This window comes from Apteryx rowi, unplaced genomic scaffold (genome assembly GCF_003343035.1).
Source record: "Apteryx rowi isolate R43461 unplaced genomic scaffold, aptRow1 scaffold_296, whole genome shotgun sequence".
In the NCBI taxonomy this organism is placed as follows: Eukaryota; Metazoa; Chordata; class Aves; order Apterygiformes; family Apterygidae; genus Apteryx; species Apteryx rowi.
In genome coordinates, this window is record NW_020449374.1 from 402,188 (window position 1) to 429,179 (window position 26,992).

The 26,992-nt window shown below is 36.4% G+C and overlaps 1 protein-coding gene across 1 annotated transcript in view; it reads right to left on the bottom strand.

Moving 5' to 3' along the window:
• Window positions 1-26,992, bottom strand: part of GAS2 (growth arrest specific 2) — a 99,063-nt gene that overhangs the window by 61,861 nt on the left and 10,210 nt on the right. The window contains exon 3 of the mRNA XM_026069428.1: window positions 8,918-9,059. Within this exon, the coding sequence (XP_025925213.1) occupies window positions 8,918-9,059 (142 nt within the window). The remainder of the gene's footprint in view (window positions 1-8,917; window positions 9,060-26,992) is intronic.

The following is a 26,992-nucleotide window of genomic DNA, read 5'->3' on the forward strand; positions in this document are numbered from 1 at the left end:
AACACAGTGACACGGTGCTTCTAAGAGGAAAATGTTAGCATTCCTGAGGACTATACCAGCATGCGTGTTTGRGAACTGCAGAGAAAAACAAGCGTCATTTTGAATAGTGCAATACCCACTGGAAAAAATTTAGATTCTCAAGAGTTTGGGGGGGGGGTTGGTTTTTTTAAAGTAGGGCTGTTTCATGGGCTACCAGCTAGCAAGAGAACGTTCAGGAGTTAAAGCAAAAGCTGTGGAGATACAAAACTAAATTTCCATCCCTATTTTGGTCTCAAAATTTCAGTACAACCTTGAACAAACAAATAAGATCATAGCCTTTTGAACATGTACGCTTTCAAGTGCCTTGATTTCTGAGAGCTCATTTTGAGATGCTGGATGTCTTGAGCTCGTCCACAATAACTGAAAGAATTTGATATTAACAGTCACTTTCAAAAAGCTACCTCCTAACTACACTTTTTTCACCTACAAAACGGGAAGAGCAACATTTCTTCCTCTTCCTTTTTTAATTTTATGTAAAGAAGTCGTGCTTTCATTGATATTTTTAAAGCATTTGGAGAAATCTGATAGAAGAGGAAGCAAAAATACTTTCAGAGATACTGCAGTGTCGAATTCACTTATGTTATTTGACGTAAATACAGAACTGAGAAAGAAAATCTATGGCAGTCCTCAATTCTAGTTTAAATTCTCACATTCTGGTTGTGCTGCAGTTCGTTGATAACTGCATGCTCACATGCATATACACTCAGTGTTACAAACTTAATTGTACGCATACGTACAATTCTACTGTACACAGTAACAACTAATCTCATTTGATGACTAGAGGAAATTCATTCTGAAATGAATGATTATAGACTCAGGTTGAAATCTAACACCTCTACCTATGGTATTCTATAACTTCCTGTGGGAGCTGCATCCATCATTTTCTCAATTACTTACTACAGTCTACATTAGTATCTCCTTTTCAATAATAGGTACCACCTCCACTTTTTGACCTTACAAGTCACTCAATCCCAAGTGCATTAAAAGGCAAATATACATTTGCTAAGCAACATATTTTCTGCAATTGTAGCAATATATATGCAGTTTGACAAGGTAAGAACTGGAACCAGAAAAATAAAATTTAAGGAAAACATTCACTTCTAATACAGCTTCACCTATGTGGAATCATTTTGTCTTTAGTTAGAGGCACATAATCATTCTCATCAGCTATTTGTTCAGTGTATTTTTCAGAAGTTTACCACTTCTAAAATGGAAGAATCTTCTTTTTAGATGGCTTTTTTTTTTTTTTTTTTTTAATAACGCTCAGATTCTTCCAGTAGTTTGTCTATAAATTCAAGAAAGCTTTTCCTGGGGGATTCTAATTAACATCTGTGAGATATTTACTTTGATTTTTTAAAAACATCCTTTCTGGTAGTCAGTATTTCTTCCTCACTTTGTATTGAAACTATTTCTAACATTAACATGTCGCTCTTGGATGTTTTCATGTGACTTTTAAAAAGACTACATTAACCACCACACACACTCGCAAAAAAGAAAGCCAAGTAAAACATTCCAGGAAAAAAAAAGAAAGAAAGAAAAAAAGAAATAGAAGTAGGCTGTTGTGCACTTACATTGTAACACATGGGACTCAAACCTCATTCCATACTCCACATAGGTAAGGCTCATTTGACAGGCAGCTAATCAACAACTTTTTAGAAACCCTCTTCATTCTGCTTATGGCCACATACATCATTCACTGCACATTGGTTAAAGTCCTGCACATTGGTTAAAGTCTACACTGAACACAGTAGGACTTGTTTCCACAACAGTGCCACTGTATGCTGTGAAGCACTCATAGAAAGAGAAAAAAATGAATGAAATTTATCTAACACTCCTATGAGGCGAGTTGTATTACCTCCATCTTACACACATGGAATTAAGCAATAAGTATTAGATACAAAAGTACCCACTAATCTAGGTGCTGTTTTGAAATACATAGTTCCTGACCTTCAGAGTACTTTTGAGTTTCCTACTGCTACATTTTGTATGAAAACAAAGTCAACACACCTAGTGATCCCATTACAAAATCTGATACGGATCCTGCCACAGCATGCGGGAGCTATTTGATAGATGCATGGATAAAAATAGTTCTCCAATGCCATTCAACAGTAACATCAAAATACAGTCCTTCAACATCTTGCATCATTTCCAAACACATAACCATCCATGACCACGTAAAGACATACTGTATCATAACAGTTAAACGGATTTAATTAAGGTGGTACAGGCAGCCTTAATCCTAGCCTTTTTAAATTCGAAGTAGTTTATTTTGCAAGCTTAATACAGTTTCTGTATGCCATTTCCTATACATTTTTTCAGTCTTTAATATATGGAGTGGCTATCCTTCCCTGTCAAACGTTGGCAAGGGGAATCATCTGAATAGATGCCTGTAAGAAAGTAGCAACCTGTAAATGTAGAAGACACATATCTAGTGCATGAGATAAATGGAAATATCCACCTTGCTAGTGAATCTCACTGGTATTTCCTTGACAAGAAAGCAACATGAAGATTTAGAAATAGTGGGTACAAGTCCAGGTTACTTCAGGTATCTTGACAGTTACAGACCCTTTTTTCCTCCATCTCAGTCATTTCAAATCTTTCTTGTCTGCTGTATCTTGCTCCTCTTTGCATTTCTTCCAGATACTCCCAACTACTCTTTCCAACAATAGTTCCTTTCCAGCTCCTAGCAAACTCTTATCCCCACTCCTCCCTGGTTATAGCTTCTTTCCTTTACACGCCCTATTGCTGCTGCGGATTTCTCCTTTTAAAGGTCCTCCTCCCCTGCTTACTCACCCCTTGTTCTCCTTTCCTATATTTCACTTCTTTCCTACCTGCCCTTCATCACATTTCTGCATTTGTTTCACGCCTCCCTTCCTCAGTGCTTGAATGCTACCAAGCGAAGCACAGAGAGTGCAGGAGGAAGAGCCTCTGCTGTGAGCGCTAGTCAGCCCCTGGGCACGGGGACACAGAGAAGGCACCTGCACACGGAGTCTCGGAGAGCCATTGCATGCTGTGATGGCACTTATGCTGAGCACCTATAAACTAAGAGTCTCCAGAGAAAGAAACTTAGGGGGGGGTTGTTTGTTTTTTAATTTCAGAATAGCAGAATGCACATCCATGATACAGGAATATCACTCTTACCTCCCTGCCAAGTTTCAAGCCTTTTTCTCCTAACAATTTATAAACCGCTATTAGTGGAGTCAGTTATGTTATTCTTAGCATAAAAACATGCTTGTTTGTTTGTTTTAATCTCAGGCATAGCCGAATCAAAAAAATGAATAAGATTTTTTGCTTCTAAAGCATTCTCTAGTTCACGGGAAAAGAAGAGATTTTCAGAAGGGGATTAGTACCTATTATCCTAGGCTTCCAATTACCATCATAATTCATACAGGTTTAGGAAAGTTTTTTCAAAAAATGATCTTTCCTCGTATTGCCTTTCATTTTGTTCTTTAATACTTTCCTCCTATCCTATAGGAGTCACTTTTTCTAATGTTGTTATTCTGCTCAGCTTATCCCATACCTATCCTTGCTTCTGCATTAAAAGTTATAGTATGACATAACAAAATTAAGGGGTTATGTTTCTAGCTTCCCCCCACCATATTCAGCATTATCAGTTACAGAAGTCTCAAAACAACTAACATTTCAAATACAGTAGATACATGGATAGTAAAGAATTAATATAGAATGAATCTACAGATCATCTAAACACCAAGCCTTTACTGGAATTCATTAATTTAAGATGCTAATCCAATCATAATAACACAGTGTCCAGGATGCTTCTATAGTCCTCAAAGCAACAAGACACATTCAACAGTATTGGATTGGATTTAGTAAAATGCTGTGAAAGACAAGACAAAGTCTTATTCTGATGCAACCAGACATAAAATTTAACACCCTATTATAGAGCTGTAAATGTGTCACTGAGGGTGAAGAATGTACTTCCTTCTTGTAATATGAAATTACTTAAGTGTTTTATGTATAGTGGCAAGAGATGTTTTGTATTAATACTCTGAGTATTTTATTTAACCAGCATTTGAGTGTTGTTGTTTTTTTTTAAACATGAAAACACAGCTTTAGAATGGAGAGCAGAGGTGTTTGCATTTGAGTCTAATATTTGCCCTAAAACACTAGATGCCTTTGTTTAGGGAACCTGCTCCATTCAACTCTGATCAATAAGTTGCATCAAAAGAAGTCCATGCCACACAGTGTACACACATACACACAGTTACAGAATATACAAGCACAAAAGGTGAATACATCAATATCCAACACTCCTAAAACAAGTGACACACATTAGCATGCTGGCACACTTGGTGGCAAACCCTTTTCTTGCCGGGTAGATTCTTTGTCGTAGAAGAGATGCAGAATATTCATTGGTTCCAGATCCTATAATCATCCAAAAACACTACGTTACCAACAACAAGCTCATAACTTTAACTAAGTTCACCTAGCTCAGGCAATCACAGAAAATCTTACCATTTGTACTATTTGGCCATGAAGAGTTTTCTCCAAGTATTACACTCTTCAGGCTTGAACTCCATAATTATAAAAATCTCCATCAAGAGTGCTTCCATAAACTGAATTACCATTCACCAGCTATGCTGATATACTGCCCTAAAACCTACAAAGGGGAACTTGCAAAACATACAGAATACATGGAAATAGGGGAGTTACAGACAGTATGACATTTCTTAGACTGCAAAGAGTTAACACATCACGTTCCGAGTCCTTGATATGGGATAAATTATGACCTCTGATATATTCAAGAACCCCACTCAGAGTCTGTACACCTCAAGATCTGCCGAGAAGATGAAAATTCAGACTTCAGATCATAGTTGTTGGACAAAGTTAATTCACTAAAAGTGATGATTATGAAAAACATACTAAATAGGTGAACAAGCACAGCGAACATACAAAAAGCCACTGTTTATTGGGAGAATGTACTAGAGCTTTTCAGCATTCCCCATATACTGTGTATAACATAGTTATTAAAGAAATGCTCATGATTTTTTGTGGCTTATACAACAGGCACACTATCTGCCTTTTCTTTGCAGAGACATTAATTCTGAGACTTTCCTGTCATCCTTCTGTATTAAGATATGCACAAAGGACATTACAGGAATTTTTTTTTTAAAACTACATTAAATCATCATAATATTCAGCAAGACAAAATATGTCATATCATGYATTAACAACTTAGCATGGAACATTGTAAAAAATAATACAAATACAGAAATAGAGGAGCAGTATACATTTTAGAACCTGACTTTGAAATAAAATTGTTTTCCTAGCAGGAAATATTTCTGAACTGCTTTTTTTTTTTTTTTTTTTAAGAGATTTTACAAAAGTATTGGTTTGTTTTAGAAGCCTATCACAAACAGATTTTGAATCAAAATTGCAACTTCAACCCATTCTTTCTGATTTTCCACTGAAGTAAATCACCATCTTAAAAAAAAAAAAAAATTAACAAAGATTCCTGTGTACTAAATCAGTATATCCCCACAAAATCCAAACTACTACCAACTTTCTTATCCGAATAAAATATCATTTTCTAGTAACTTCTGAAGTCTATGGTGTTACTGCCCAGGGTGGAAGTGAAACCTGGATTAAATCTAGTACACTGGAATTCATCTAATTAAAGATGTTTCAAGGCATAATCATATTTAGCAGTATAACAAAAATCATGTTTTTTCATCTTCTATTTATTTTGAAGAAAGACTTTGATCCTGTTTCCTTGTTCAGTCCCAATCTAACAAAGTATTTAAACTTGTGCTTAAAATTAAGCATGTCAGTAGTCCCGCTGCCTCTTTAAAACACGAGACACCTGAAGAAAAGAGGGAGTAAGAAGAAATAGTAACTCATTTTCATTTCCACTTTGGAAAAAAAAAATTCCTGAACAGTAAATTGTTTCTTTAGTTAAATATAACCATCACAACATATTTTTGCTAATTAGAAAAACAGAGACTCTATGTACACACTTCCAATCAATAAATCAGCCCACAAGTAACATATGAAGACACAGGAAGTGACAGGAACAGGCCTACTCACCTGCTTGCCTGGCTCAACCCTAGAGTGTTGCACACGTGGCGGAACCGAGCCCCTAAGAACATTCACAATTAACAAAAATAGTCTGCAGGCTTGGCAGATACGGATTACACCTGTCTGATTTAGCGTCCATTTGATACAGTCCCATTCCAGTGAGGAATATYTTCATATAACTTGAATCTAAATGCTAAAAAAACCAGGAGTGTTGGATGCCTTGCTGTGTAGTTATACTTACATGATTTCAAAGACTTCAGACCTCATCAGGAAGAGACATATTTTTTTAAAAAGTAATTAGAAATAATAATTAATAATTTCTTAGGTAGCATGTCTAATTTTACCATTCTGACTAGACTTGGGATTTTTTAATCAATAATTTGTCATAAACACATTTTTCAAATGTTTCAGTGCAATAAATTCCAAAATTTCTCTCCATATTACAGTAGAATTTTGCTAGAAAAAGAGACCTCAGGAGTAATTTAGGCAGTACAATGACATGAAGAAAACATCCCTATGTGCATCTAATTAAATAATAAAGTGTTTACATATGATAAGGCAGGCAGAATAGAGTAAAAAGGAGGACAAATCAGGTAAATTAAGAACATTAACACAGTAAGGTTCCTCAATAAATAGAGAAAATATTTGCTTTATCACTGACAATTTACATAGATTTTACACGTCAATACAGTTTATTAGCCATGAAAAAAGTTACCTTCATTACTGTCATTTCACCAAGGTCATCCATTCTCAAAAATACAGCAGTCTTTTGCGATGCAATGCAAACACTAACGTTTCATTCAGAGACACTTTTCTTACCACTTTAAAGAGAACCTTTTAAATTACTTAATTTTGCTGAATTTTTATGTGCTATGCAGGGGAAAAGTGATTTGCGGGAGAGAGAACATAAAAGCTTTAGATTGGCAGCTGTTTGGATTCATTATTATTTCTAACGCACTGGTACTGAAAAACCCCAAACAAAGCCAAAACTCTTTAAGAGTTCTAGCTCAAACCGAAAGAGACCAGCAGCTGCTATTTATTATTTTGGAAATGGCAGGGTCACTATGTAACATAGTCAATTTCAGAAAAATAGGTCAAAATATTATCAAGAACTGATCCTACTTCCAGCGTCATAAGTCTTTTCAATGTGGATATCCTGTACACAATAATACTCAGAGAAGGAAAACAACAGACCCTAATCTTCAACCTATCAACAAAATCTGTCGCTAAAGAGACAAAGCTAATACAGCCGGATCTGTTTTGTGCACTGTGTATTTGGGGATATTTCACCTTGGTTTTCTGAGAGAGGAAGTCATCTTTAACACCAACTTTCCAGATATGTTTACACTCAACATTGTAATGCAGTAAGCAAAGCTCTGAGTATGTGCAAAAATGCAGGGAATGATGGTCTTTCAGCCATGCTGATTCTAAACAAGATCTTGTTTCTTAACAAAGCACCAGAAAATTTACTGTAAAAACATGCTCAATTACATGATTAACATATTATTGGAATAATGGTAAACTGCCGAGTTTATCATGACAGTGTAATGTTTAAAGGAGCTATGGGAAGCAACGAGGAAGGGCTTACTCTTCATTTAAGATAGATACTTCTGCTAATCTCAGCATGGCAGGCCTGTCTCCTGCTCCCTTCTTGTGTTTGCAATTTTCCTTGTCCTAGGTAATGTTGCAGTTCTCCATCATTTCATATCTTTGGAAATATGATCATTGTCTGTCTTCCATATGATTTACCATGCACTAGAATAATTTTATCTTGAGGATTCAATTAACAGAATAGAGAGAATGCATATATCGTCAATACTGTTTGTCAGTTTTGTGATACTAAGTTCTTCTCTGCCAAGTATTTTCTCCTGGAGAAATAAAACAACTTCATTTAATTAAAAAAAAGAAAAAAATCAAAGGATAAAGTAACAGACAAGTGAAAAAAATTGCTTCACAAACAACAGCGCAAATAGAGCAAGATTGTAAAAGAAGGGAAATAGATCAGTTGCAACACAGATAACTTCAGTTGGACAGTAAAAGACCTTTTGAATAACAGAACAAAGAAGCGTTTTGATACAGTACAGTGTGCTCATTTATCCTCCATACAAACTGAATTGTCTGTCATCACAACACTTTTATCTAAGTTCAGATAACAAACAAACAATTGATTCTCTTCATTTCATGATATTCAATTGAATTACAGTCTTGAGGTAAGAGAGTCCTAAATTTTCCTTTGATAGGAGAAGAGTAAAAATCATGAAGAGTATGTGCTATTAGAATGATGATTTCCTAAACAGTCCAATTCTTTTGACAGAGCACCCTGAAGCATGAACGTTGGATAATAATTATCCTGAGTTGCACACAGGAATCAGATGGAAAAAAGGTCAGTGTAGGATGCAGAGAAAATTTTCATATTTTCTCCCTTCCCAAGCAACCCAGTAAATCTGTACTAATAACTAAGTGTCTGCAGCCAACACCAAGAATGCAGTTGTATCCTACTCTCCTGGAACAAAAAGAGATTGTTTTATTCACTGAACAGGAGCAGCATTCCATGGTATTTTGCTGATCAAAAAGTGTGCGTAGGGTGGAAAGTCCTCTGTGTGCAAGAGATCATTGCAAGATTTTTGTCCTGTTTAAGTTCCATGTAAATTTGACTTAAATGAATTTGTAAAATACTTATTTTATCTGTTCGTGTTTCAGATAAGGATCAAAATTGACAGAGTCAGATAAAAGTCAGATTTGGAGTCAGGATCTATTAAAGGAGCCATTCTCTCTTTCAAGGAAAGATACAAAAGCAAAATTCTTTATAATGCCAACTAATATATAAACAAATACATACCCAAACCTTCTGATTCAAACAGGCAGGTATCATCCACCCCTACATCTCTGCACCAGGATAAGAAATTTGCTGTGTTGTCTCGTGCAAAAAAAGACCCTGAAGGAGCATTGGCTTTGCATGGAATCTTCCGTACTGGCAAGGTCTGAAAAACAAGAGCTCTCTATTTAGATACCTGCTAGCATAACACTTATGTGTAAGTATTATGAAATCAATATGCAGGTTTTGCATAGATGGATGAATACACAGCCATCAACATATTTCCTTGTTCTGAAAGAATTCCAAACAAAGAAGAATGAGAAGAGCAATCAAAGGCTTGTTAACCAGAAGTTTAAATCTGAGCCAATATTAGCAACTTTTTCCAAATTTGGGACTTGATGTTTTGCTCCAGTTCACTGAATTAAAAAAATACATCTATATATTATGAAGAAAGACTTCAGACTAGGAACTGAACTTTCCTGAAGTTACACATGAAGTCTAGTTTCAGATCTCCATTAAAAGAGAACCGTACAGTTTTGAAAATTTTCCTCTGGTTTTGTAATGGGTGTAAAGCTACATGGGCCAGTCTTAAGCATTGTAAACATTTCAGAAATGCCATTGTCTCCCCTCTAACAGCACACAAGTCCCTTCAGCAACACACAGAAAAATAATCCAGTAGATAAAAGATCAAGGTCTAACACAGAGCCAGACTCCCATCTCAGTTATACCAAATTAGTTCTATTTACATAACTTTGATATCAGAGGAGCTGCTACTGGTATAACACATATAAGAATCTGACCCAAACAGAATAATTGCCAAGGCAAATTTTTTGCTTGTATTTTGCTTGCACATTTTGCAATGCGTGGTACAGACACACACAAAGAATGCTCTAGGATTCAGTTCTCATTTGTGGTTTGTATTCCTCACATGAAAAATAGCTGTCATCCGCAACAAAAAGGAAGAAAGAATGAAACATTGTTACTCCATAACTTTAAAAATCTCCAAACTACGGAGAAATTCAGACCCCATGTTGATTTGAGTGTGCTGCTTTTCTATTATGTTGATTTATGAAACTTTTGCTTCTCCTCTGGAGTCAGTAGTTAGTCAATAGCAAGTGACCTAAGAGGCAGAAAACTGAAAATTGTGTCTCTATTAGGTCCTAGATTGTGTCCAAAATTCAGTTTTAACAGTCTAAAAATCTTGAAAACATGGGGAGGGGAAAAAAAGAAAAAGTAAGCTTCCCCTTATTGCAGCTGCTGGTAGCATATTAATTTCAGTATTTAGACTGTTTAGAAAGATTTATGGTTTTATATTAGAGATAGGTAAGTAGCAATGTAATTGCAGAATACGTATACACGCACAAAATTAGCGATCTCTATATGCCTGATAAACCAAAAAAACCCTGCAAACACAATGGCTACAGGGATAAACAGTATTCTACTTATTCTATCAATATGTTTATGGAAGCTTATAAGTTGCCTTATACAATAAATACTTAGACATATTCCTTAGATAGTCATCTAGCTCCCATTTCTCCAAAATTCTTCCTCCAATTGCACTTTTTTTTACATTTTATTTCCTTGTTTTGCAAAAATAAAGCATATAGTTCAAAATATTTACCAGAAGAAATTAATGTTTCTCTATACTGTAGTATGAGAAAAGATTGACCAGTTATATATATTTTAAAGAAAATGAAAGTTAACCTTAAGTCACAGATACCACATTACCTCCTGGACCATTCAGCTAGGGAGGGGAAGAAGGAAGGAAGAGAAAGTGGAGAAGGAGAGGCTGGACTATCCACTAAACCCAAAATAAAAAGAAAAAAATTCAAAAAAAACCCTAAATTCTTACGGGGAATCAAGAGACAGAAAAACCTTACAGGTGAGAGCATATGAAAGTTGTTAACCATTATTTTAAAACCCTCTCCATCCTTTTAGTTGTTTTGTTTTGTTTTGTTTTTTTCTTCTTCTCTCAACAGTGATATCTTCTCTTCTGGATTTAGGTCCCCAGACTCCCAAGGGAGTATTTGTAGTTAATAAAAACTGGAAAATTGCTCAGTTCCTCACAGACCAGTTTTTTTTTTTTTTTTTTAATCTATTAGCACTGGACTTATTTCTAGAGTAACATTCTTCTCATATCATACAAGTTTCTTCAACAGACAATGAGCACCTGAATCCTGAGGCAAATTCATACCATACAGTACAGACTGCTTCAAACTTTCAACTCTCCCTTGTGACTTACAACCTTTTGAAAGAAGTAATGAAGCACTGATCCATCTTTACTCCCTCCTACATTCTTTATCAGGAGAATTTAATTGAACTGTGGAGAAAACTGATAAGTTTCCTAAAAGAACATTGACTTTTGTTAAGAGAAGTTGCTCAAAATTCTGTGGCAGCCTGCCTTAGCAAAATTAGGAACTGTGAGGGAGCAGCAAGAGCCGGACTACTCTGAAAGGGAAGATGAGCTGGGAGCCAAGGAAGACCACAGCACAGGCAGGGGCAGTGCCTTCACCCACCAAGGCGCAGTCCCACAGTACCCGTGCAGGGCAGCGCTGATGACGGTAACAGGCTCTGGCAACTGTCCGGTGGTAATCACACAAGATGAGGTGATGAGTCTGGTCCAGGTCCATCCAGGAAACAAGGCTCAACATAGGTGGAGGCTCCAGCCATGAAGCCCAACCAGCAAGCCAGGACAGCAGGAAACAGGGCTACCTAGGGCACAGCTCAGGCCAGAAACAGGGCTGAGGTTAAATGGAGCTCCTGGGAAATGGGCAGAAGGTATGAGTGGGGTCCCAGGTGAGGCTGGTCAGGACAGTTAATGCCTTTTGGTGCCTCAGGCCCTGACAGCAACTATTCCGTACTTTTTAATACTTGGGCAGAATCAGTCCCTTCAGAAATATATTACTAGTTTACATTAATGCTAACTAGTTAGTAGATTCAGAGAGGTGCTATTTGATAGCACTGTATCTTAATCTCACTACATGAAACATGCTGTATGTACAACATATTTTATTATATTCTCACAGAACCAAATTACTGGCAGCTATGAATTGTTTCAACTCCATTAAAGTGAAAAGGAATGAAATTCTTTTGGATCAACTGCAACTCTGGACCGACCATGTTATATCAGGTGATACACTGATATTAGACCAATTGAGTTAAGGGTTAATGCAAGAAAACCAAACAGATTTTATCTGGCAAATCTAAATTGTTTAAAAATGGCAAAGAATAAAGTTCAATTTAAAGCACAAATCTTGGATGACCTTATAATGCATTAGCAGCACAGTGACAGGAACAAGATGACGGAAGTCATCTCCAGTATTCCTGCACTTGCAGGTTTGCGCATAAGCTACTTCAGAGAGCGCGTAAGAGAGACAACAGTTACTTCTCCTCTGAAAGTATACATGCCATGTCAAAACAATGTAGGCTCTCAGTTCACTCCTGCATTCTCATATCTGTATTTTCCACAGTACATACAAGTTAATTTGCTCTCAGGCTCTCCTTCGGAGCAAACAAGCTAGTCCTCTCCAAGACAAAAACTTTTTAACTTGAGGAACAGCTCCCTGGGCATTACAGGTGAAGCCATACCAGGTTTGTTTCCTTACACTCAGTTCTCCAACGCCAGCCCAGCCAGTTCTGTACCTTCAAAGTACTCTGTCATGCCACATCCCATGATAAGCAACCTCTATCCTTTGATCTCATGCTAAGGATATTAATACTGTTCTGGAAGTCTGTGATAAAACCCTCACTTTATTTCAGGAAATATGAACTGCCAAAACACACAAAAAAAGAAATATTGTACTAGATAGCTAGTGGGTGCCAGCTGGAACTCCAAGGATATGGGCCCAACGGAGGCATGACCAGTCTGCTGCACTCAGGCCTGAGCACACCGGGTGCAAATCAGTCTGCACCATTTTGCCTGCAGGCCAGGAGTAGCTCCCTGGAACGGATGCCCTCAGCAATAGCTAGAGCTGATGTGATATTCAGGAGAACTGAATGCTGTATGCTGCCATTCTTATAAGGGCTGCTGGGAAGGCAGTGTGCCTGGCTGGAACACAGAAATTTCTGTAGTTTTACCCTGGGACACGATCGCTTTCCAGTATTAACAACATCTGAATAAATCTGGTTCTAAATGTTTTGTATCTACTGATTTAGGTATATGGTTATAACTGAAAAGAGAAGTGCTTTCAAGAAAAGCAATTCAGAACAGATGATTAATGTGTCAGACACACATGCAGGTAGTGCCAGTAAATAAACTATCTAAACCACCATTTATCAGGATATCCATCAATTATATATGTATACCTTGACAACTGAGACAGACCTTTAAACACAGCAGTCCATCTAACTTCATTGTGAAACCTAGATACTCACGGAGCTAGAAAATTTCTGTCACCATAATAAAGACTGTAGTGTCTTTTAGACACTACATTTTTGTGGTAACATGTACTGGAAGCAAATAATAGCAGAGTCCAGGTACAAAACTATCATGCCTTAAACTAGTCAATCTGTGATATTCTCTAGTTTAATAGTGACGTAGACAAGATGTCTGACTAACAGGTACCCTAAACAACTCAGAAATGACAAACACCTGAATGTAAAAACAAGGCATGTGCTGGAGAGAAGAGAAAAAAGCACAATATCAAAAAAAACCTTGAAATCATTTTATGGAACAGATACTAGACAATTATCTCCAGCATCATATGATTTCACTAATATATGGCATCCTATATATCACCTCGTTTCCCAGAATCTTGGGGTTTTGCTGAAGAAAACAGCAAAAAACAACCTTCCAACCAAAAAACCCAAAGCTTCCTTGATTCAACAATAGTATAATCCAGCAGATCATAGAAATCATAAGGAAATACTCCTATTTTCTTATCACCTAATAAATTTTCCTACCACCTTTTAAATAGAAGTCTATTTTCTAATATTTTCAAGACTATCACTGTAATGCTCAGCCTACAACACATGAAAGCTCTTATTTAAGAAAAATTTCATGCACAAATATTCTTTACCGATTTGTATAAATGGCCTGAATATCTCAAAAGTGCTTTCTAACAGATCATTTTGAAGTAATTAGGTTTCCATATGGCAAAAGTGACTTTTGTTGACATAGTATAGTATAACCACAGTTGCTTTGAAACAGCAATGCCCGCAATTACTCCTATCAAATGTCATGAAAACAGTTCCCCAGTTACACTCCTTTTACAATCTTGTCTAGTTGATGTGCATGCATGCGGTTTAATGCAGGATGTGAAAGTGTGAGTGAAATACATGACGGCATCCTGGAAAAATGCTGTCAGGTTCACTTCTAACCCAAAAGGGACTCTCTTACACTGATGCTCTGAAATCACATGGAAAAAGAAATGTATTTCTGTACTTTTTTTCCTCCCCCTCTAAAATGGAGGTCCACAAACACATGTTTTTTTTTAAAAAAATTTTATAGCAGACTTGAACTATATCTTGAACACTCCTTATCATATCCCCCTCTTTGAATAGAAGATTTGACAACTTTTTGATCAGTATTTCTCACTGGAATGCAAAAACAAAAAGATTGTTCGTTACGGAAAAGAGTTACAATTAACGAGGCATTCATTCAAAAATATTCTTTTATGGTTTGATGACCTACATTAACCAAAACAGCAAAAATAAAAAAGGAGTATTATGGAGACTGTAGTACCTGACTGCAGTAGTGTGCCTCATTCAGTGCTACATACATATACTAAATTCACATTGAAATTTGAGTATATAAGCTAGACAGAACATGTATCAGTTTCAGAGCTTTTTAGCAGTTTGCCTTTAAATTTGCCACTGGCCACTGAGATATTCTTTACCTTCTTAAATCCTTCCTTCATTTTGTTGCAGTAGTCTTATAAAACTCCTCCTCCCCTTCATGACCTCTGAACTAGCTCTTTCGGGTAGAGAATACAAAACAGAAGTTTTACCATGATCTTCTCTGTAAATATGATTTTTCTCCTTGTCTTTTGTTGATTCGTTAAACATAAGCGAACTGAAGCTCCTTTCTACAAGAAAGGAGGTCTTACTGAGGTACTACATTTAGCTCATTGCAGAGTGACAGCACACCTAGTCAACCGTTGTTTATTCCGTTGCTATTCTTAATTCCTCAACAACTCTCCTCAAATGTTTCAGATCCTGCTCATAGACCACAGAAGTGTTGTCCCAGGCACTCTCTTCAGCAAAATAAGACTAAGTTTACTTCAGTCTGCTTTGAAGGGCCTATATTCAGATGCAGTGAATAGCCATGCCATCAAGTATTGGCCAACATGAACTGGACAATAAATGAAATGGTAATACCTGCTAGGGCAATTTACTCTTTGACAATCTGGACTCAGATCTTTCTTTCCCTTCCCCACTTACTATGGAACAGAGTGCCTTCCAAATATAACAAATGGACCAACAATCAAAAGAATGTACTAAATACATATGGAAAATGGATGCAGTGAACTCAGGGAATATAGAATTATATATATCAAATTAGGAAATGAGGCATCTCCTATCACAAAAATAAAACTTAAGAAAAAAATCCAATGCTCCCCAGCCCTCCCAAAGATGAAATAAAAATTAACACCCAGGAAAATTTAGTAAACAAAAACTCAACATGGAAACTTTGAAGGCTTTGGAGAGATTATCAATAAAAATCACCAAACTTGTCAAAAAACATGGGACCAGAAACAGCTTCCAGACTAATGAAAAATGACATTGCACTTGCAACGAAGAAAGTGTTCTTCAGCAAATATAATAACTGGTCAAACATTACATGTCTTTCAGTCAAATGCAGGTTTTGCACTATCATATTAAGTACTGCAAAGGGATGTCATTCTGATGGAAGAGCAGGTTGGATTTCAAGTTTAAAGATCATGTGTTGACCAGATTTTCACCCCACGCAATCACTGAAGACTGCATCAAAAGCCAAAAACCACTCATCAACTTCCTAGAGTCTAAGAAAGCATTTGTGACCGCTTTGGAATACCTAACAGATTTATGATATGCCAGCAAAAGTAATTAACATAATGAGGGCTTTATACAAGGTACAGGGCACAACATTAAAATAAATACAGAAGTGAAAGGTTTAGCCATAATAACAGTATCTAAATAGAACGCATTCTCTCACTTCTTCCATGTGGCATTAACTTTGACTTCTTAAGAGGAAGTGTAGATGGATAACAAGCTTAATTTAACAACAACATAGTTTTAGAAGCTAAGATTTTGCTCATGACATAGCTCTAAGTGACAGCTTACTGATTATGCAAAAAAAGATAAAAACATTGGCTAGCATTCCAAAAGGACAGCACTAATAATTAGTTATGAAAATAACAAACCCAAGCAATGTATAGCTCTAACAGGGTGTTAGAAAGCCAAGGAACACAAGAGATGAATTCAATTTACATGCTTCAGCAGTAACGCACCAGTTGACAGGGATATCTAAAAGGAAGTAACGTCACAAATTGGCAAGGCAGAAGCTTCATTCACTAGCTCAAACACATATGATTATTGAAAAAAATTAACTTAAAATTGAATCAAGGGGCATTCCTGTTTCAATGTATGGAGGCAAAACTCAGGATGTCTGCCTGAGTAAGTGACATCTATCTAAATTAAAGCAAAATGAACACTCAGTAAAATAAGACATGGAATGAATTTCTGCTTAAGATTCATCAGATATTCGGCAATTGAATCACTTAGAAATATCTGGAAAGAGAAACAAAAGAAACAAAAAGGACATGTTATGAATGAACCAAAAGGCTTCCTATGATGGGCTGGCTATTGGGCAGCTGGATAACACATCAAAGAGATCAACGACTAGAAACCTTCCATCAGAGAGCAGGTGAGACAAAACTAATGGAACCTGACGACAAAGGGCCCATTTAAACTGATGTCGATCCTGTTCTTGCCCACTGAATTTGCATAACTGAAAATGGGATTAAGTCACCATAGTTCAATGTTTTGGGAAGGTCCACACATTGACTTCCAAAATTCCCAGACCTCTATATAACATATCTAAGCCTCCTGACAAGCTCACTTTTCTTAAYTGTCCTTCAAAGACCTTTTAGAAGTAATTCACAAACTCCACGGATGCATGCCCCACAGATTAAAAGCCATTACTTACCTACATTGCAAGAATGCCAGTAGGCCAAAAGCAAAATTAAATGGTTTCTTTTTTTTTTTTTAATGCAGTAAGATAATTTCTAAAGAGCGAGACTACAGTCTAAAAAGACAAGAAAAAGAATATAAATTTATTAAAATTTTATAACCAGAGAAACTGAGACAGAGAGACTAAAGTAAGTCATAGCACTTTGCAGTGCTCCTGAAAACAAATGCAAGGTACAAAGCCTGGGATCCAGTAGTTCATTGCCATTCAGTAAATGTTTTGACCATTGTCTTTAGATATTTGTTTTTCAGAATTTACACTTTTACTGGGATTTTTTAAAAGTTGTCAGTTCACGATAGGTTTCCTAGACAATACCTAGTTAGAACAGAACGGGGCTGAGGTATTCTCCAATCACAAAAGCCAGAGCAGAACCAATGTACAGTTAGCTGAGGTTGAGAAATCTTAACTTTTGAATTTCACTCTTGCATATTGCAATTTACGGGGAAAACAGGAGGACTGCATTTGAATAAGTCATTTGTGGCTATTTCACAACTATGCAGCAAGGCCTGCAAATGAGCATTCCAACTATACATACAAGCAGTAATTTTTCCATGAGATATAAACTGGTCAAATCTAAATGGATTTTTATGGGATACCTTTCAAAAGGCAACATTTTGACCCTGGATAATCTCTTAACAAATATCATGTTCTTGAAGTGAAAATGATGATTCTCTTGAAATGAAATTAAATATGAAAAATATTAAACATGGGCAAAAACAACTTATTTTAGTCTCAGAAATTACAAAATCACTTTTTCCCCTCTAATTATTTCAGAAAAGTCCAAGCTAAGGCCATGACAATGCTTAGAAATGTTCGGTCTGAATAGCTGAAACCCATCAAAATACATTACAGTTTCTAATGTTTCCTGTCAAAAAAGGTTTCCATACTTCCACTTACAGTATGGAATAGCACAGTTCAATCTGTATACAATCAATACAACTCCATTATTCCAAGTATTTCTTTGATTTACAGAATTATAGGAGGATAGCTTTTCACTGGCAGTCTGAATAACAAACGTAAGAACCTATTCAAATTCTTAGATGTAATTATTGTTACACTGGATATACTGCCATATTATAGTTATGTCTCTTCTTTTTCTTCCCATTTTTCTCTCAGTGATCAATCTCACGCTTTGTGATCTTTTGAAAGATCACAAGGCTGGGAGGGGGAAAGGAGGGTCCCAGCACTTCCTACAATATTAGTTCCAAATGGTGCTTTACCTAACATGAGTCAAATGTCAAGGACAACTGAGATAAAGATCTATGCAGTCTAAAGAAAGACAGAATTTTTTTCCAGTTGCTTTATCTGTTTGCTTTTTGGATTTCCAGATGTTTAACGAAAAGATGCCATTTTTATGCAGATGCTGAAAACATTCAGAGAGAACTTCACATGTAGCTCACTATAGGGAAGTATGATTCTCCAAAGCCCCTGTATGTTCATTTTTAAGAAAAATTACATCTTTGCCTTTATGATAAAGCCTCTGAATTTCTGCGAGTTTTCCAATTAGAAACCACAAGGAAACTGCTACAGTCCTGGGAATTCTAAGCTGGTGTAGAATTTAAAAATTTCCATGATTTGAAAAACACATTGGAATGTTAATCTATACAGCCAAATTTCCAAACCAGCCTTAAATCAGTCTCTAAAGTTGTAAACAAAGCTTTACTGTATATGTAAATTGGACCAAAATGGTTCAAGTATACAAGCCCAACTACATGTTTATACAAATAAACTCATTAGACACAATTATGCTATATAGAAATCAGTGTCTATGCTTGAAAGTCTGAATAATGTGCTCTCCTGCACTGCAGTCATCACTTACAGCAGTATATTTGCTATTTCTGTCCTTTCAGAAATTTTGGCCCCCCATTTTCAGTTCCAGAATCACTATTAGTAAAGGAACAAATTCCGTAGTTCTTGCTTGTTCATTATTCACTTCAAACTGCCAACACTAGGTCTGAACTGAGAATTGAAAAATTAAGCTAAAAGTGTGCTAGTCCAAATTATATTTTATCAAGAATTTAAAATGTGTGCTAATTTGCATTTAAATTTCTAATCTTATATTCCTGTTTCAGACTATTTCATAATAATCTGAATAAAAAGCCCTATATAAGGATCTGTTGGAAAGTTATAAATACATTTATAGGTTGCTTTAAAGACTTAACAAAACACATAACAGTAATGTTACAATTCATTTCATATAAGAGGTAAAACCCATAATTTCTAGGAGCAAATCAAAAAATGGCTGTATGTGCATCCCTCTGAGAAAATATGCCATCCATATCTGTAACACCTAGACTGGAATAATGGTAGAATTTTATGAAGAGTCCCAGTATTAGTATTCCATACAAGAACAATATTAAGTACCTATGAAAAAACATAACTTCAGATATGCCTTCTAGTTAAATGATATTATTAGAAATCATGTTCTGGTGCTCTTTTTCTTGGTCTGACTTGCAGTTTGAATCATTAGGCTATTCTCAAAAGTAGGAGCTTACAAGCAGTTAACTGCTCAAATCCCAACTGCTTTTTCAATGATTACGTTGAGATGCAGACTCTGAGTTTTTCTGCAAGGTCAAATAGGGGCGGAAAGGCATGCAGGATAATCCCTACCTCAGGTCTGCTGACATGAGCACCACCAGTTCACCTGGAGAATAAAACCGCGACAGTCAATGGAGTGAGCAAACCATGCTTTTCCAGGAACAAAAAGTGACAACAGAAAGAATAATCTCAGAGAGATGTGATGTCTCTGTGCTCTTTCCAAGGTTGTGTAGCTCTGCACCTAACAGAGTACATGTTTTAAATGCACTGACTATACCTAAAAGTTTATAAAAAGTACTTCAACCCATTCAACCGTGCCAAGCGGGCAATCACAGAATATCCTAAATTTGTTCAGAAATCTCCTGTCATGGTCTGGTAGGAGGAACAACTCTCTACTACCATGCAACCCTCTTGCGGGGGGGAGGAGGGGGGAAACTTCATAAGAATTATTTGCTGAGACTTACAGGGTTTGTCCATATCACCTTTTGCAGGCAAATATTACTGCCAGAAACCTGGTAATAATCCAGCTGCCTGTATGAACATGAGCTCAGCACACTATTGACATGACTGAAGAAGGTACAAGGAATTCTCTAACAAACAGCTTTACAGTCTTGTGGGAATGAGTCCTCTCAGATGGATTAGCACTTGTGAGTCACTTCACAAGATTGTTCTTTTCCTCTTGTATCCATGTCAGTGTGTCATTATAAAGATTAATACACAAAAGGACAATGTCATACTCCCCCTCCCTCCCTCCAGTAACTGAGGACAATACCTATACTCTGTATGATTAGAAATTGGCTCCATGAGCATTAACTGCAGAACAAAAAATCTCTGGAAAGTTTAAGTGCAGAGACAACCAAGGTGCTACCACAAACCAGAGAGAATCTGATCATAGCATAACTACATTCATACAATTTTTCATTGGAGAGTAAGATTTACTAGCTAACAGAGCGCACCTGAACACAGCTAAGGGCAGTCCAGACCTGCTGAGGCCACCCAGTGCTTTCCTGTGCCATGCAGATTTATCTGGTTGGATCAGTGGTAGCTGAGGAATCTTTACACTGGGCAGATGGGCTCAAGGCATCAAGCCTACAGGATACCGTATTTAATCTGAATACATCCTGTCTACAGGACATAGATGATCTTGAGAATCTGAAGCCTATAGTTTAAAAGAAAAAAAAAAAAAAAAAAGAAAGAAAGAAAGGAAAAAAGAAAAAAAGAAAAAAAAAACAACACATCCCCACCCCACACCACTGCTATGTTGATCAGTTCAGAGGTCCAGCTTGCACATGCAAGGTCTAAGAGAAGCCAGATCCATGTGCTTCAAAGGAAGATACTTTGAAGACATCAAAGATAAAAGACTGCTGAATGAGAAAATTATTCTTAGCACTTTCCATTCTGAGGAGAGTTATACCTTGATGCATGAAAATGTATATCCTTTCCAAATTAAAAAAWATATATATAKAKAGAGAGATATTCTGTCTGTTGCATTTATGGATGTTCTCACTATAAGCATACATATCTGAACTGTCAGCCTCTTATTCTCAATTGGGAATAGTTCATGGCAGTAAGTTTGAAAAGTATTACTATATTTCAGAAAGACCTAATGAAAGAAAATTATAAATTTACTGGTTTTCGTTGCACAGCAACTCAATCATTCATTGAGAAGAATGATTTCATTAGGGTTGGACCTTTTTTTTTTCTAAAGAAAAAAGTTATCTGTTTTGGCTCGAGTTCTGCATTTTAATGTCCCAAATAATTTTATTGCACACCCAGATTTTGACAACTCCAGTAAGGGAAGTTTAAATAGCTTCACTGTTGATTTTAGAAACTGTACATCTTGCCCAAAGAACTTTTACTATTCTCCTCATTTTTAAGAGCCTTTCAAAAATATTGTGGTCTTTAGTGCTTTTCTCAGGTTTAGTTAGGCCTTAAATCAGCTGCTGAGTCTTAGAATCGCACCACGCACAGTCTGTCTTGTATACTAGCCAAGCTAGTTTCCTTGGGAAATTGTTATTTTCCTAGTTCTCTTTCTAATTTGGTATTTGATCAGTTCAGGTGAAAAATACACAGACATCAGCTATTACACCCTTATCCTCTACAATTTGTCAGATTTGTGTACTGTCTTCTGTAAACTAAAATAGCAATTTAGCAGCATCTGTACACATCTCTCCCTTTTCCACAGCTTAAACTGATATTTCTAGATTACTTATAGATGAAGGTTACAGTAGCATATTAATTTTTGTCATTTAACCTAACAGTTGAAAAGAGACAACAAGAACAAACGCATCTTTTGTTCTCATAAATTGTTAGAGCAACACCAGAGCTGTTACTCACTCCTGACTCCCACTGGTTTGGGAAATGAGTCAAATCTTGAACCAATAATCTAGATTGTCTAACACAGGAGTACTAGATTTACTACATTTGCTTGTGGTCCTGTTGGAAAGCTGACACAAAGCTCTTTGAAGGAATAGATTCACAAGCAAAGGTAGGCTTGAACACACGAACAAAGAAGTTGGCCCCCTACCTGTATTCAGAGAAACATAAGTTTCCATGTTTCTCATAAATGAGCAGGGTCAAATATCAACTTCTTTTCATAATGGAAGCTACCTAATACTTGTCACAGCTCAGCAAATGTGATAACAATACAGTCTGGCACCTATTATGAGAAGGTCTCAAAGCACTATACAATGTTCACAAATTAAGCCTCAAAGCAATAGTGTAGAGTGAATAGTATTCCCAGGTTACGGATGTGGGAAATGAAAGGACAGAGATGTATTTTCCCAAGAGCAAACAATAAGCTTACAGCTGAAATGGAAAATGAACTTAGGTCTCCAGTTTTATGATCTTGTTCTTTAGCCACTACCCACTTCTTTCAATATCGAACGAATTTAAGTCAAATCCTTGGATACTCGAGTGCTTTAATTTCCAGGGATCTGCCCCTACTTACTCAGATACATGATTCTCTTTAGAAACAAAAACATTTTGAAAATTTAGAACAAACTACATGTTTTCAGTTATGTAAGTGATGAATTGCTTTTACTTGAGACCCAACTTCAAGACTAGAGCTTAATTAAGGGCAAAAAAACCCTCCAACCAAATTTCAGTTTAGATCTCTTAAGTGTAACTCACCAAGTGCATACAGTGCACTCACTAGGCCAAAACCTCATCCTATGCAAATCTGCACGACTCTAGAGGAGCCAACACTGTAACAGTGATCTGCACCTACCAAGTATATTATTCATTACATATATTTCCAAGGAGCAAGTGAAAGCTTTGGATATGGAACAACTGCAAAACACATTTCAGATACTAGGACTATGGGTAAGAGGTGGACAGAATCTCTTAATGTTAGCAAATATATTCACATATCTATGCATTAATGACTGTCTTCATAGACAATTTCAATGAAAGTGCACATGCACATCCAAGGGCAAAATTTACTCAGCGTTATATACGGTAGTTTTATTTCAGTGCATGTTCAATTTAATCTTCTTAAATCATCTTAATGTCAGCTACCACTGGAAAAAATAAAATTAAATGCATATTTGAATTAAACACACTAAGACTTAAGAAATATTTGCATCCAGATTTATTTTGTACTTACTCCTATTTCTTTTATAGGCCAAACCAAATCTAGCTCCTTGCTTCCTGAAAATGGGATTTAATTTTAGATTCAGTTTCATTATTTGAAAGTATTTCTAAAAGAGATTTGAGCTGAGATAATCTGATTAACCTCTGAGAACCTGGAAAAAAAGAATGATTCAGCTTCAATCTGTTTTCCTTCATTTGCTATGAAAACATTGTTTTCAGTGGAATATTCAAAAATATATATTCAGGTTCAAGTATGGTGGGCAGACTACTATGCCCTGTCTATTAAATGGTGATAACTATTAACACACTTTATTTATGTTTATTTTAAAATCTTAATTAATGGGCTTACTAAACTAAGCCCAAGCAAATGTGGACTCTGTGCATACCACACATGCCTTGATGCTTTAAATTTGTTTGTACAGCTGTGAAATTCTCAAATTAACTGTCTGTCAGGAAAAGTAAAATACTGCCAGGAGAGCATGGAGATGAAATCCAGCCAATGGGAGAAAATTACAAAATGGCATCCTGTGACATGAATCACTTTTATGAAATAATTTCTGCTATAATAATAAGTCTGTAGTTTCTAGACAGTAGATCATTAGCAGCAGCACTGGTAGTTCCAGCAACTTACTGCCATACAAGTCTTCAGCATTTATTAAGATTGCTATCAATCAGCTCCTAGACATTTTATAGATGCACATGATTATGATTCATTTAATACTGTAAATATCTCCAAAAAGGGGAAGGGGATGCTTCTCAAAGAATGTATCCTACAGTCAAAATAGCCTAATACTGCACTCCCTACTCAAAATTCTCACAAAGACCATGAAGTTTTGTCTGCCTGAAGCAAAGCATCAGATATACACCAACCATATTTTCAGAACCATCAAGTTTTGAGACATAATTTAGCTGCTTAACAATAAAAAAATTTGTCTTCTGGGATTTGAGAAAGAACCTAGCACCTAACATCCTTTGAAATGAACAACTGTTAAAATCTTCATCTCTAGAAACTCAAATGTTTAGAAACTCAAATAGATTTAACAATCTATTCCTGAGTGATTAACAAATCTAACCCCACAGGGCTAGGGAACTAGACTCATAAAGGGTGCATTTGGAGCATCCTATATAAGATCCTAAAGTACCCATTAGGGCATTAAGCTCAGAAGGGCAATGAGCACAGACTGTAAATGGCACCAAAGGCTGCCAAACCCTGGTGCTCCCAATCATGCATCACTGCCCTGGATACAGATACCAAAGTAGAGTCCAACTCAGGTGCTATTTTAGCTGTTGGGATTCAGCCCTGAATGGGCAATTTTATTCCATCTGTATATAGAATAAAAACCATGCACTTAATTTAAAATATTTTCTTTGAAGCTTGACCGTTGTGAAGATAGATTTGCCCATCTGCACAAATAGCAAAGTATTCAGCCTCAAGAAGCAATAACCTACAGAACACACGAATGACCCTTCTGGGTAAGCCAAAGTCCATCCAGCCCAGACTGGCCATAAGCAGGTATCTAGGGAAGACTAAGACAATAGCAAACATATGTTACATCCCTCAATACTCTCCCAGGCTCTAACCATTTTCAGCTGTAGGGACGTCTTAGGCTAGATGGGGGTTTCTGTGTATTTAAACTTTTAAGGGATTTCTCTTCCATTACCTTATTCAGTGTTTTCTTGAATCCAGGTAAACTTTAAGAATCAGTAACATTCATTGTCAAGGAGTTTCCAGACATTGTGAAAATAAATACCCTCTGTTTGGCTCTTACTACTTCATTTAAGGCCCTCTAGTTTTTGTATGGAAGAGTTTGTCAGCATCTTCCATGCCATTCACGATTCCATAGACTTCTATCATATGACCCCATGTCTACTTCATTGATCTCCTTTGTTGCCTTCCTCTGAATCTTAAGTAAGACTTTTTGCGTTTGCATCATATACCTTTCTATTTCCTTTTCAGTTTCTTAACGCTTTCCTCCCAAGCTGTACTGCCAGTACCTTCCTAACTCTTTTGGAAAAGCCTCCAGCATCCAAAAATATCCCCACATGATAGAAAAGGAAAGGTTTATATTAATACCACCATGTTCTTTCCATATCAGGAAAACCTTGTGTTTCGGGAAGCATGGTCTTTTTAGTTTACACTTTCCTGATTTACTCCACACTCAAAAAGGCTGATGCCAACCTACAGGGTGTCCCGGAAAGCTGAAGAAAGTTCATTCCTCCCTAATATGACAGCGGATGATGCAGTTCTGTTAAGAACCAAACTGCAACACTGATGTTGAACAGAAATTTGCTGCACAAGCAATTCATTCAGACTCAATGAGACTTTATCTCTGCCATACTGTAGAGTATTGCAGTGTGACCTTAAGCAATTACAGTGTACGATTGATGAGTCAATGTGGGCAAAATTAGTTTTTAATGTGTTCTTGGATGCGTTGCTATAGCTGGTAAACAAGACAGACAGCCCCAAAGAGTTTTAAAAATGGATCATAATCAGCAGTACATATCAAACAGAACAGGATATATCGTCTTCCTCTAATTAAGTTGAAACTAAAACCAAAGTATTTTATGGAGACTTGCCATCTAAGAAGCCACTCAATTATGAGGAAAAGCTTTGCTTATGAAAACAGTAATTCAGGCTTGTTGAGAGACTTGGTAAGATTTTTTCCCCCTACTATCTATATCTTCAGCCTTATCCTGTCTCCCTCACTCAGCTGCAGCCTGGTACTGCCTGCAAGCTGAGCCTTCTGGCAGCCATTCATTTTATATCAGTCTGCTTCTATCTTAAAAAAAATAAAAATAAAGTTATATACATGGATAGAAGAGCATGTTATCTATTTTAATAGAGGCTGGACTCTACAGAACTTCCAGCTGCCAATAAAGTCATCTGCAGCAGGGCACCTGTGTGGAAGACCATGTTTCCGTTTTCCTGTGAACAGAGAAAAGGCAAAATGGCTCCAGAATTCCACACGTATTATTAACACAGTGCATAATGATTCAAGGGAGGATTGTGGAATTCTTACTATGCTAAATTTCATACAGTATAATCTTCTTATAAATTTTCTTGGCACAAGTTAGATTTTCCAACATGTAGACTAGTTCTATTGCTTAAGACTGCTACACAGGGAATTACAATCTGAAAGGATAAATAGTTCACTAATAGTCTGCAGTGACACACAACTATTACTCTGCCATTTCTTTGAATTCTTACTAGACTAAGTATGAAATAATATACATTGAGAAAACAGCAGTGGGGCAGAATTTTTCCATTTAATTGCATTGCCTGTTATACCAGTTTGAAAAATAAAAGACCAACAAATCTAAGTAATTACAACATATGGGATTACAAATGTTTAATTGGTTTCTAATATAACTTAGATTCAAAAAAAGGGGATTAGCTAACTGAAGTTAGGAAGGCCATATTCTCAGTCGAGTAAGTTAATACAAGAAAGCAACTCTGCTTCTTTTCAGTGGCAGAACACAGATGTACCAAATACTGGAACATTTCTGGTTTATCTTTCCAAATGGTAGCTCTCTCAAAATAAGCCACGATCAGACAAAAGTCTGTGATGATACAAAACAAAAAAACCCAAAACACAATAGTTAGGTATCTAATAAAATTGTATTGTTTGAATTTCTGAATATTCACTAGAACTTTGTAGTTGTTGGCCTTCTTGATTAGGTACTACTAAGGTAAAAATCCTGAGAATTCTGTGTTAAATGCACACGGTTTTCCAAGAAGTCAATCTTTAAAAATGTTTTGCATTTTCTCATTTGATTGACTGCATTTCTCATCTTTC